At 26.9% G+C, this 14,105-nt stretch overlaps 2 protein-coding genes across 2 annotated transcripts in view; one reads left to right on the top strand and one right to left on the bottom strand.

The window, feature by feature from the left end:
• The first annotated feature begins 473 nt into the window (after window positions 1–473).
• LOC100205090 (arf-GAP with dual PH domain-containing protein 1) overlaps window positions 474–14,105 on the top strand; it is a 33,731-nt gene continuing 20,099 nt past the window's right edge. The window contains exons 1-4 of the mRNA XM_065803429.1: window positions 474–596; window positions 769–908; window positions 3,625–3,716; window positions 13,580–13,668. Coding sequence (XP_065659501.1) covers window positions 509–596; window positions 769–908; window positions 3,625–3,716; window positions 13,580–13,668 — 409 coding nt within the window. The 5' untranslated portion in view covers window positions 474–508. The remainder of the gene's footprint in view (window positions 597–768; window positions 909–3,624; window positions 3,717–13,579; window positions 13,669–14,105) is intronic.
• Window positions 8,254–9,878, bottom strand: LOC136084126 (uncharacterized). Its single transcript, XM_065804274.1, has 2 exons — window positions 9,558–9,878; window positions 8,254–9,383 (listed from the first exon to the last, which is right to left on the bottom strand). The coding sequence occupies exons 1-2, from the start codon at window positions 9,823–9,825 to the stop codon at window positions 8,254–8,256; spliced, it is 1,398 nt and encodes a 465-aa protein (XP_065660346.1). The 5' UTR covers window positions 9,826–9,878.

Raw genomic sequence — 14,105 nt, 5'->3', positions numbered from 1 at the left:
ATTACAAGTTAATAATAAATGTTGCAATTAAAACAAGAAAATGTTTATTTTTAGTCAGTCTTATATTGGATTATATTTTACTTTTTTCTTTTAAATGTAAAATTAAAAATTTTATTTAAATAAAGATGTCGTTTATATTTAATAATTTTGATAAATAATAAAGTGACAGTAGTTTAACAAAACAATTAAAAAACTAGACTTGAATTATGCTCAACTCAGACAATGCAACTCAAAGTTGGGATATAATTGTTATGCTGCAAAACATTGCTTGATTAATTTATTATAATTCGACATTATCGTAATTTAATGTATTTATTTTTGATTTTATTGATTATAGTTTTTAATAATTAAAATGTGCTATTTTTAACAAAATAATTTATATTTTAAATAATAAAATGTGATAAAGTTTTTATTATCATTTTCGTAATTAGTAAATTGTATTTGAGTATATTTTATTCTCTAATGTTTTGCTCTTTATTTTTAAACTTAGTTATAACATATAGAAAAAATGACAACCACAGAAACCTATAAATTGCAGTTGTTAAATCTTAGGAATACATTAGGCAATGAAAAGTGTGCAGACTGTGGTACATCAGGTAAAAAATTTTATTAAGCTTTTCAAAATATATTTTTATTTACATCAATAACAAAAAATAACATGTTGTTAGCTTTTGAAAGTAGTGTGTTAAATATAAATTTGTATTGAATGTAGGTTGTTCCTGAAATATATACACAAAAGTGTGCATTCAACCAAATTTGTATATTTAGATCCACCTCCAGATTTTGTGTCAATTAATATTGGAATTTTTCTTTGTATAAATTGTGCTGGAAAACATAGAGCAATGGGCGAAATATATTCAGTTGTTCGTTCAATTCATTTGGATAGTTTTGATGAAAAAAAATATGAAGTAAGTAGCTTTTCTTTGAATATTACATGAATCAGAAGAAGAAATGTTTTTTTTTTTCGATTTATGTAATATTTTTGTGAAAAAATATTAAAATATTTTATAATACATATTATTTCTTTTTTGCAATAAGAACTGAAAATTATATTTATAAGTCAAAATAGATATAAATTTATTTTGATGATATTAAAAAAATTACTGATGTCTGAGTGAAAACTAAGGTTAGTATTATTAATTTCAGTTTTTCTCTCAATTAGGCATTTAATTATATATACCTTGTATGTCAAAGACATAAAGCTAAAAAAAAAATGTAAAGACCTCAATAAATTCTTATGGAATATAAAGACCTAAACAAATTCTTATGAAATTTGGAGGTATTTAAAAAGCTGGAGATACATAAAAGGTACATATAAAGAACAGTTTATTTTAATGTCCAAAAAAATTTTTTTTTCGAATTTTTTTTTTTTTTCCATGGTAAATAATATAATTGTTTTTAATTGATATATTGATGTGCATCATTTTTTGACAATGTTCATCTTTGTTTATAAATAAAATCTACAACTTTTATTTCAAATAAATTTTACTTCAAATAAATTTAGGCTTAAAATTAAAGAAAATTTGTTTATTGAATGGCAAATACTTCTTGATAAAAAAAAAAAGTTTATTTATATATTAGATTTTATTTATATATTAAATTTGAAATAGTTTCATACTTTTCATCAAGACATGTTTACACAATTTGGTTACAAGGTTGTATACTTCACAGTGCCTGGTTAGCCACAGAATTTTTTCAACATAATTTATATTTTGAAATGTTGAAGGATTTTAAATGGTTAGCAATCTAATTTTAAAGTGAGTTTCACTGCCATTTTATAATTTTTGACCATGCTACTATCAGGGTCATCTGAAGTGACAGCTTTGTATATTATGTTATCTGCAGCCCTCTGAATTAGGGTCAGCATTCACCAATGCCAGCCTGACTGCTCACCTAGAAATGTTAGAGGTCGGCAAAAATTTGCCTACCTCATTTCTATGTTTTATAATAAAACCTTTGTAACAAATCTTTTTTACCGACCTGAAAGCTGTGTCTGTCAATCAATTATAGAGTAAAAGACATGCTTTTTTTTTATAACAGTTACAATTATTTTTGCTGGTTTTTTTTTTAGAGTGTACTTGTTATGCAAATTTAATAATGATTTTATGGTTGGTGTACAACTGAAGCTAATTTTTACAGTGTACTTTTAGAAAGTTCCAAATAGTTTGTGGTTAATTGAAAAATGTTGGCCAATTAAGTTTTAAAAACATTTTCTTATATTTGTGATGACATTTTCACTAAAAAAAGTGTTGTACCAAAATATTTTGTGTTTATGATGTTTATTCGCTGCTTTTTTAAAATTTTTTAATTTTCTCAATCTGATGGCCTAACAGTATAAGTAAAATTTGTTATAAAAATGTAAAAAAAAAATTTTTCATTATCAAAAGTTTATTCATAGAAAATGTCTGAAAATATATGAATTTATTATAAAAGATACAAATTTATATACATGAATAAAATTATGTTCAACATTTTTTGATAATTTAAATAAAATAGGTTTATTGTAAACAATCATTAGAAATAATTTTTTACTTTATTTAATAGGGTACATACTTTAAAACCCATTTTGCATAATATAAGAACGTTTTTTTTTTTTTAATTTTAAAAAAATGTACTGTATTTATGGTTTTTTACAAATTTTTTTTTTTTAAGTTTTTTTTTTTTTAAAGCACTTTTTTGCAATGCTTTAGTCATCCACAAAAAGCAAACAGCCATGGTTGAGTTGTAAAAAAAAAATGTTATTTGTGTGGTCAGGAATATATTAGGATAACTTTTTTTTTTAACACATGGAGACAGGTATTTTTAAATTTGGCTGCTGAACAAATTAAGATATGTTTTTTGTGTATTAGAACCTTGCCAAAAATAAGGCAAAGTTTCAAACCAGTAAATAAATCAAAAGGACTAAGAACATAATAAGAATATCTAGTATGGCAACAGTATTTTGTACCATGTCAGATAGGTGAGATTAATAGTAAAAGAAATTCAGACAAAGGAAAATACTCAGTTGCCATTCATGATTCAAATGACCATTTGTAGAAATATAAATATCAAGATTATAGCATTAATGAATATACATGCTGCAATATATACTGCAATAATACTGTGTTTTAGCTAAATTGGGAGCCCCTAGTGGTTACATAAGAGATGTTTAAAATTTATTTTAACTAAATAAATTTTTTATAATATAAAAAAAAAATGTACCTATAATTTTTGTTACGATATTGTAAAAAAATTTATCTTAAAATTTATTCAAATTATTATTTAGATTTCTTATCTGTAGGGTTTGTATAATAAGTCAAAACAGATATAAACTTCATTCTTTTCTCCCATAAGACTAATTACAAAAATCGTAAAACGCAATGTAATACTTTGAAATCAATATGTAATATAATAGCTATGTAAATATGGTGTATTATATAGGGTTTTTTTAGATCAACCCTATGTACAAAACAACGTCTTAAAATAAATTTGAATTTTAACTTGAAAATATTACCAATATCAAATATATCATTTGAGCATTTGTTTTTTTGTTAAACTTTGTTAACTAAAATAATAACAAAATTTTCTTTGCTTAACAAATAAAAAGTTTAGTTTTTATCTGTTTGCTTTTTTAATATATTTTAGGTATTAGAACAAACTGGAAATAGAAATGCAGCAAAAATATGGGAATTTTCTGTACCTCTCTGCTGGTCTCCCCCATTGCAAAATGATTATGAGTAAGTTCTTTTTTTTTGAAAAATTTAAGAAAAAAAAAAAAAAGTTGCTAAAAAAAAATCGTAAAATGTTTTTTTTTTTTTTTTTTGTCAAAAATATTAGCAAAAGAAAAGTATTCTGAGTTGTTGGTCATTAAAATATACACGTGTATTAGCAAGTCCATACCTTTTGTCAACTTTTCTTTTTTTTTGTCAATTTTTTTATTATTGTTGAAATATACATTTATTGGCTGAATTGTTTAAAGATGTGTATAGTTAGTATATATATATTGAGTGATTTATTAAGTAATTGTACTCACTGCACCCGTGGCTAACTCAAGATTTAGGTTTAGGCAGACAGTCTATCAACTAAATATCTTTTTTAAGTTTTTAAACGTTTTCATGTCTGCTTTGTTAACTCTTTTAAATCTGAAGTTAAAATGTATCATTTATCAGAAAAATTAAAGTGTACCTAACAAAAGTTTATAAACACACACTCACAAATTATACTTCTATTATTACATTAAAAAATTGTTTATATTTTGTTTATTTTTATGTCATACATTAAAATCATTACGTGGTGAAAAAGTTTTTGAGGATGAAGAGGATGAAAATGATGATGTAGATGTTTTGATCAAATCAACTTTCTCTCAATCAGGTGATTTATACCAAACCCTGAAGATGTTAGAAAGCTACAATATATTCATTGAAAACAAGGAGTTATGTTCATTAATGAAAAAACCAAATAGACTCAGTTGTGGAAAAAGAATCAGTAAAGCTAAAACAAGCTGATATACATAACATCTTTCACTGAATCATTTTTGCGCACTTGTTTATATTGATAATCAAAATGTTTATATAAGAGTTGATTAAAGAAAAATTTCTATATCTCAAACTAATATCTTATATCTTCCAAAATTCAAATTAACAGGACCTCAGTTAAGTTAAACATTCTTCAAACTATTTCCCTCGTTGAACAATTCAAACAATATTTTTTGATCGAGTTACAGGGATTTAATTGAGTGTACACTATAAAATGTCAACATTAAGTTATTTTTTTCAAAAAAAGTAATATAGAAGACTAAAAAAAGTTTGAAAATTTAAAAAAGATTTTTCTTTAAATTGATAAATCGCCTGCCCAAACCAAAACCCTCAGTTAATGTATGTACACTTCTTGCATGTTCTTTTTTTTTTTGAAGTTTTTTTAAGTCAGTTGATGTATGTGCACTTCTTGCATGTTCTTTCTATTTAAGTCAGTTGATGTATGTACACTCCCTAGAAGCTCTACATATTTAAGTCAGCTGATGTATCTACACTCATTGCATGCTCTACCTATTCAAGTCAGCTGGAGTATGTACACTCCGCTGTGCTAATCCCTAAATAAATCAGTCACTAAAATTAAAAACTGAAAAAAAGTTACATGAAACATAGTAGAAAAAAAAAAGTTCTGAATTAAAAAAACAAAAAACATTCTAGACTATCGAGTGCTCCTAATTTTGTCAACGTAAAAACAAAGAGCTATTTATTTGTCATAAATGGTAAACATTTGTCATTAGTATGAGTTACATGTGTGTGTGTGTGTGTGTGTGTGTGTGTGTGTGTGTGTGTGTGTGGGTGTGGGTGTGTGTGTGTAGTTTTGCAGAATATCAGTGTTTTTGCTGATACTCAGCAATAATAGGTTCCCAAATATGGTCGATGCAGTTGAAAGCGGTCTAGAATAACCCCTGATATATATACAGGTCTCAGTGGGAGTAAACCTGTGCGGGAGTGGAGAAAAGCTCTCATAAAACGAACATGGCAAGTTGTGCGAGCTGCTCCTCTAAACAGCTTTTTAGGAGAACTAGTTTTTGGGCAAGCTATCTGTTTATTTATTGAATAAATTAGATTTAATACAAAATATAGTTTTACTCTTGTTACAAGCCCTGTAACATTAATTTTAACAGATTATATATATTACAAGCATTGTTTATTAATTAGAACTTTACAAAAAAAAAATTGTATTTTGTAATAAATAGAAAAAAATCCATCTAGAACTGGAACTTTGATTTTTGTTTATTCTATTTATTTTGCACAATAATTTTTAACTTTTCTAAACAATATCTAAAGATAGAGAAGAAAAAAATGTTGTTTTCATTTATGAAAAAGTATACTTTTACGAGAGCCATAAAGTGCTTCCATAAACCACTTAAGGGGAGTTTGGACAAGGGCAAGACCACTACATATATATATATATATATATATATATATATATATATATATATATATATATATATATATATATATATATATATATATATATATATATATATATATATAGGGGTAATTCCATGTCAAATCATCCAAAAAAATCAAAAAATGTGACCCTATGTTTGGGATTTTGCTAATTTTTTTATATGTTATATGGTTTATGAAAATTAAGAAAATTTGAAATTTGGAACCTCCAACCCCTTACGGTTCTTGAGATATTCAGGTTTCAATTTTCTTATTTATGCTGACTTAGCATTTTTTGCAAAATGTATTTTTGTCATTAAATAGCAATAATTAATGGATGAAATAAGGTATCATTCTGAAATTTGGTACATAGACAATCTTCCATATGGCGGAAACAAATATTAAATTAAAAAAAATTTTAGGCCACGTTAAGTACATGTAAATTGAATAATAATGGCATTTATTTTGGGGTATTTTGACGGTCAAATTTGTGATGTCACCTTGATAATTTTTTTTTAGGCATTACTATAACTTACAATATAGGTATCAACCTTTACTATTAATTAAAAATATATTATTGCATTTTTTGACTTTTCTAAATTCAGCCTTTCAAGTAAAGCTTATATAAATGCTGAGCCAGCATAAAATTTATTGCTAACTTATTAATGAAAAAATTAGCTATATCTTAATTTCTGGTTGTAAAAAGTCATTTTCAAAGTCATTTTGAAGGCAATAATAGATGTATATAAATATAAATTTCTAAATTTTTTGTACCTGGGGTAGGCCCCCCCCCCCGCCCTCCCAAAAAAACCGAAAATTTTCCTAATTTTGTAAAAAGTTATTTTTAAAGTCATTTTGAGAGCAATGATAAATTTTTAGGTATTTATAAATATTTAGTGGGGTAGGCTTCCCCCTCACCCGCCCTACCACGAAAAATATATATATATTTTGCTAATTTTGTTATACCAATAAAATAAGGATTGCTTTCTTAAAATTTTTCCATCAAGCTTTTGGATGTCAGCTAGGTTGGGGGTCGCAATTAGGCATATTACCAAATCTTTCCAAAAATGTTTTAATGAAAATATATAAAGACAAGTTACGAAGAGATTTTTATTTGTGAGGCCAAATTGTGCTAATTACACATACAATTATATTGTAACTATATTTAAAAAAATTATATACAAGTATAAAAATAATGACGCAATAGAAACTTTTTCTAAAAATCTTGATTATTTTGTTCAATAATTTTTGCCAACTCAATTTCTGAAATTTTGTATACACGACCATTTGTTGTAGATGGCGGATCAATGGTACATAAAATATGATTTGATGGGACCCAACACATATCTTCTCGTGCAGGCCAAGAAAAACTTGGACTGGGACCATGTGGGTGCATAAATTGAATTTTATAATCTCCTTCTCCTTCATCTTTTTTGTTTATAATTCCAATCCACCAAAAGCTGTCATACATGCAAGCTACATAGTCCATATGATTATAAATAACTTGCTGCACAACCAGCTCATTTGGTATCTGTACAAGCTTAAATGTCTGAACATGAGTTTGTTGACTCATCCTTTTAAAAGAAATTGTATATTTATCAATTGGTATAAAATGGTGAAAGGATCTTGTTCCTGGCAAGGTTCTTCCCATAGTAAACCTTGGTTGCAATGATGATCGTACTTCATTTATTTCTATTTTATAAACTAAAATAAATTGAATGTTTTTTATATTGGTTACACAAAATTCAAACATCTTATCTAACTCCAAAATCTGTCCAGTCACTGTTCTTTTTAAACTAGCTTGTGCAGTTAATCGTTTTACTGTGCCGCCAATGCCATCACAAGCAGACTTACTATGGCTAGTAGCAAAAAAACCCCATTCAGCATCAATATCAAAGTCTTCTTTGTGATGACAAAGATTAATAAAGTTTTTAAAGTTTTTATATTGTGCTGCACATCCATCAGTGAAGTATTTAATATTACTAATCTGTAGAATATTTGCCTTAATGTAATTGGTAATGAGCTGTTGTATTTTATATACAAAGTATACATCATGCTCAGCGTCATCAGAAAAGATGCAAAATGACTTTAATAGTAGTTTATTATTTGATTTATAGTAAATAATAATAGGGTGAAGTGTACATTTTGGTTTATTCCAATGGTAACTTTGCACCTCATCCTGAACAATAAATTGGAAGTTCTCTGCAAAGTCACCCAATACTATACACTCATTTTGATTTAATAACTCTTTACAGTCTTTGAGGTACTTGGCTTGACTTTTAGCTATAAGTGAATGAGATGTTAATTTATCTATTTTATTGCATATAAGGTCGATAACATTATTCAATATTTATTCAATATTAATTTTTTGATTGATCAGCGTAGTTCTATCTGTATGCTGCCATTGGTTAATTGTTATTTCTTTATCGCTGTTGTCAAACTTTGCTGTTAAGAATTCTTTTAAAGCAGCAATACCAGGGCATAACGGACATCGATGTAACATGCACTCTACATTATCCCTATTGCAAACAATCATTTCCATCAAATCTCTATAGTCTTTGTCAATTTTAAGAGCATCAGTTAACAACTTAACATTCTGATGATAGGTACAGACACAAACACAGTGGGTGCCAGACGAGTTTGTGGTTATACACCATCTAGGGCGAAGGCTGCAAAACTTAGAAAATCCGACGTTTAAGTTAGAATGTTGGAATTTAAATGCTACATATAGTTCCTTTAAATTAATCAATATTAGTCTTTTTTGCATGTGTTGCCTGTACCCTATACTGACAAAATCTTTTTTTCCAGGCAGCATTCGTGTGTACTCGTCACTTTGATAAAAGCTATGAACAAGATCAATGGTTTCGTGGGAAAGCGACTTTCCTTTTTTTGATGATGGTTTATGCAAAATTCCATGTTTTTTTTTAGCTTTTCTAGCTTCTCGTACTAGGTAATTAGATACATTAAAAAATTCTGCAGACTTTGCGAGTGACCATGATTCTGGAGTTAGTGTTAATATCTGAATTTTTGCGGAGTATGATGTCACATTTTTTATCTTATCTTTCAATTCATTTAAAAGTGAGTATAGATCGTCAATTTGGTTATCAATTGAAGAACTTAATGGTGTACAAGATGGTGTCAATGTAATCATAGGATCAATATCATAAATTTTTTTTATTTTGTTTGCTGTTGCTCCAGTTATTTGATCAAATTTTCTTTTGGCAGCTGGTAATCGTTGGTGTTTTGGAATTGATTTAAGCTTAATAGGTGACACACCTATAGATCCAAGACTTTCATTGAGAGATGAACGTTGTTCTTGTTCAGGCTCAATCCTACTATAGCATTGATCAATTGATTTTAATTCTTTATTTATACAATGTACCCTTTTGTAACAACTACTGCATAATTTCCACCCAGGTACAGCAGCAATGTCTTGTGTTTTTAGAGTTATTGCCATTGATAGCGATATCTTCACATTTCCTATGAAAAAAAGGAAACAATCATTTCTAAAAACTAATATCAACTCACCATCATTGTAAAGAACAAATGAGTGTAATTGTTACTTTATAAGTGTACCTAATTTTTTTTAAATTTATTTAATTACTATTTTAATCAAAATAATAAACTGTTTCATCAAAATAGTATAAAAATTACCTTTCACATTTTTCTTTCGATTTCCATGTTTTTTATATAGATTACAGCATTTCTGAAATTTTCTTTCAAATGCAGCTCCAAAGTATTCTCTATGATAATAGCAAACTGTTGTAAACAATTTTTCACAATCAAATAAACCAGCTCTCCATAATAACTCTTGTTTTTCAACACTTGAAAACGCTGATAGATCTAAAAGACCTTGTCTTCTTGTTAAACCTTGCTTGTGGCAATCAACATTACATTCTAATCCTATAGAACACTTTTCCATAATTTAAACTTTTTAATCTATTCATCTATAAAAATCTGATTTTGAAAAATTTTACTAAATAAATTTTTTTAGAAATACTATTCACATTATTTAGTTTATGGAAAACTATTTATACAAATTATTTGTTAGGATGTGTCATATTATATGACTTCCTTATATATATATGATTAAAAGGTAATTAAATTTTATTTTATTTACCAATCATTTAGTATAATTTATAACATTCATTAATTAGTTAAGTAAATATAAAATTGCTGCAAAGTAATAGGAAACTAATATTTACAACACGAAATTTTTGTTTAACCTTGCTTGTGGCAGTCAACATTACATTCTAATCCAATAGAACACTTTTCCATCATTTAAAGTTTTTAATCTATTCGAAAAATCTGATTTTTATATATTTTACTAAATAAATTTATTTAGAAATACCATGAACATTATTTGGTTTATAGAAAACTCTTATTACAAATTATTTGTTAGGATGTGCCATATTATATGACTTCCTTATATATATGATTAAAAGGTAATTAAATTGTATTTTATTTACCAATCATATAGTATCATTCATAACATTCTTTAATTAGTTAAGCAAATATAAAATTCCTGCAAAGTAACAGTAAACTTATATTTACAGAATGAAGTCTAAACAGAAGCAATAAAATAAAAATGGGGAAGGGAAGTCTCCCTCAGGTACCAAATATTTATAAATACGTATACATTTATCATTGCCCTCAAAATGACTTAAAAAAAACTTTTTACAAAATTAGGAAAATTTTCGTTTTTTTTTTGAAGGGGCGGGCGGCGGGGGGGCCTACCCCAGGTATGAAAAATTTAGAATTTATATTTATATACATCTATTATTGCCTTCAAAATGACTTTGAAAATGACTTTTTACAACCAGAAATTAAGATATAGCTAATTTTTTTATAATTAAGTTAGCAATAAATTTTATGCTGACTCAGCATTTATATAAGCTTTACTTAAAAGGCTGAATTTAGAAAAGTCAAAAAATGCAATAATATATTTTTAATTAATAGTGAAGTTTGATACCTATATTGTAAGTTATAGTAATGCCTAAAAAAAAATTATCAAGGTGACATCACAAATTTGACCGTCAAAATACCCCAAAATAAATGCCATTATTATTCAATTTACATGTACTTAACGTGGTCTAAAAATTTTTTTAATCTAATATTTGTATCCGCCATATGGAAGATTGTCTATGTACCAAATTTCAGAATGATACCTTATTTCGTCCATTAATTATTGCTATTTAATGACAAAAATACATTTTGCAAAAAATGCTGAGTCAGCATAAATAAGAAAATTGAAACCTGAATATCTCAAGAACCGTAAGGGGTTGGAGGTTCCAAATTTCAAATTTTCTTAATTTTTATAAACCCTATAACATATAAAAAAATTAGCAAAATCCCAAACATGGGGTGACATGACCTGGATGATTTGACTATTACCCATATATATATATATATATATATATATATATATATATATATATATATATATATATATATATATATATATATATATATATATATATATATATATATATATATATATATATATATATATATATATATATATATATATATATATATATATATATATATATATATATATATATATATATATATATATATATATATATATATATATATATATATATATATATATATATATATATATAGTAGATCGAAAAAAAGTGTTAGAAAAATTTACAACCATCTCAAAATGGCTTAAAATTGAACTTTTTAGGCAAGTTGACATTTTGCTTTTAGATATATTTGAGTTCTAAACTGCAACAAGCTGCCTATATTTTGCCCATTTATTGCAGACAGTAATAGCGAATCGGAAAACTTATCTATAAAGACCTGTGGATGAATAGAAAAATGCTACAGTTAGTTTTATTTTGGCATTTTAGCAATTTAAAAATTTTTTTCAAAGTTAAGGAAGGCATAATTTTTTTCTAATTTATTACAAGTTAATAAAAACCACTTTTTTAAAGTGGGAACTATTCATAAAATAGAAAAAATGAGACACTTTCTAGAAAAAATGAGACACTTGTTGAAAGTGAGAAAGAAGTTATACAACTCTAAAGTAGTCTGTTTTGATCATTTGTAAATCGAGGGGGGCCACTGTGTCATGTTTCTAAGGCTATAATTTCTGAACTGTTGTACTTGGAAGTCTGAAATTTCAATTTTAACCTATCTACATAATGCATATAACAATATGTAAAAATCAGAGATGGTGACCCACAAAGTTTTCATCCAATTGGTTGAAATATAATATATATATATATATATATATATATATATATTTATATATATGTATGTATATATATATGTGTGTGTGTGTGTGTGTGTGTGTGTGTGTGTGTGTGTGTGTGTGTGTGTGTGTGTGTGTGTGTGTGTGTATATATATATATATATATATATATATATATATATTTATATGTTTATATATTTATATATATAGTGAATTTAGGGAAAATGATTTTAAAAAAGGTATATATATTCCTATAATAAAGGTCTTAAATTAATGTTTATGGTTCAAACCTAGTAGAATGCAAATTTTTTTATTTTTATATTATCTGAACCATTATTTATTACCATTTTATTATCTACTTACTTTATTTTATTATTTTGTGTTGTATGATATTTTCAGTCATGGTAGCCATTAATACACCAGCGGATTTATATAGGCTTGTTTACTCATAGACATAGTTTTATCATTTGCTTAGGATGACTAGAGCGTGAGTTATTGTTTACCCTCTCCCTGAGTCCTAAAATTTTATTCCTCCTACAAAATAGTCTTTTCATTCATTTATGATTCTTGTTCAATGACATCATCTACAATCTGGTTCTATTTTCACATCTCCCAGGTCTACGTAACTGCATGGCTCCGCTGGTCATTTTTGCGAACATTGTGTCGCATAAACAATTCAAAATATATTCTTTGTGGCTGGAGAGCCCTGACTTCTTCCAATGTACATAGCAACGACAAAACGGACATTAGCCTATCCCTCTGGATGTGGTTATAGGACGCCATAACCTAATGACTATGTTGACACTCATGCACACATTCATTCAGAAGCTCCACAGTGCACGTCGGATCAGCGCTCGCTGACTATGTGCTCAGATCTAAAATCTCACTTCATAGCACATCATTCCACACCAGCACGGGGTCATAGCTCTTTTGACTAAGAGTGATAGCTTTTGGTCTACGGTGACTAATGTGTGCATTCAGTCAATTGAAATTCTGTAGGTCTTATGTCTGACTCTGATGTACTAGCCTTTAAGCGCAAGGAGTGAGTGTGTTTAGCTTTTTATTCACCCGATTTGAAAGTGAAGAAAAACATAACAAGACCATACTAGAGGACCAAAGGGAACGTACTAATGCACTATACTGTCACACCTGTAGACGTCAACAGTCTGTAAAATAAGTATATCAAATATTTGTTCTTTTTTGCATAAGATCTACACACATAGTGACTAGAGTGTTAATTGTTTCTCCTCCTGACCCCTGAGCATCTAACTTCGTTCTTCACCTTCACAAAAGTCTTACCACTCATTTTATATTTTCTTATGATTTTTATTTTTTATTTAACAACACTCTCTAATAACTGTATTTATGCCCACATCTCCCCAGTTTATGTAACTGGACAGCTCCATTGGTCACATTTTACAACCATTGTGTCGCATAAACAAATAAAACCCGTATTTTTGTCTAATTATAGAGATCTTGTTGAACAATGGATTCACGCAAAGTACATTAGAAAAGAATTTGTTGAAAATGCAGATAGTTCTCTTTTATCCTATTTAAAAGGTTTGATGTTCTTTCATATTTGATAATTCATAAAATATGCTTTATCTCAAATAAATTATCTCAATATATATCTGAAATTAATGTTAAAATAAATAAACTTGATTCAAATTTTAAAATTAGAATAAATAATAATGGCTTAAAACAGGTTTTTTTAAATAGTCTCTGTAACTGAAGTTAAGTAAATACAGTATAAAAAGAATTTAGAACAAATATTTAAACATTATTATAACAGGTAGCTCGATCTTTTCAAAAGTTTTGAAAGTCTCTTGTGAGAAAACAAATAAAATAACTTATGATTTAAACTTGGTTCCTTTTTCAATTCAATCTTTAATTGAAACTTTAATTTTGGTATTGATCAATGGGCATTGTATAATAATTATTATATTTAATTAATAATAATTGTAAGTTTTTTTTTTTTTAAATGAAAAATTTTATGT

This window comes from Hydra vulgaris, chromosome 08, assembly GCF_038396675.1.
Source record: "Hydra vulgaris chromosome 08, alternate assembly HydraT2T_AEP".
Classification (NCBI taxonomy): Eukaryota; Metazoa; Cnidaria; class Hydrozoa; order Anthoathecata; family Hydridae; genus Hydra; species Hydra vulgaris.
This window is presented reverse-complemented; position numbering and strand designations above follow the sequence as displayed.

Excerpts from the sequence above, each read along its gene's own strand:
- LOC136084126 (XM_065804274.1), bottom strand. The coding sequence starts at position 9,825 with ATGGAAAAGTGTTCTATAGGATTAGAATGTAATGTTGATTGCCACAAG. Across the intron at positions 9,384-9,557 it reads TCGAAAGAAAAATGTGAAAG|GAAATGTGAAGATATCGCTA; the intron begins GTAATTTTTATA and ends TTTTTTTCATAG.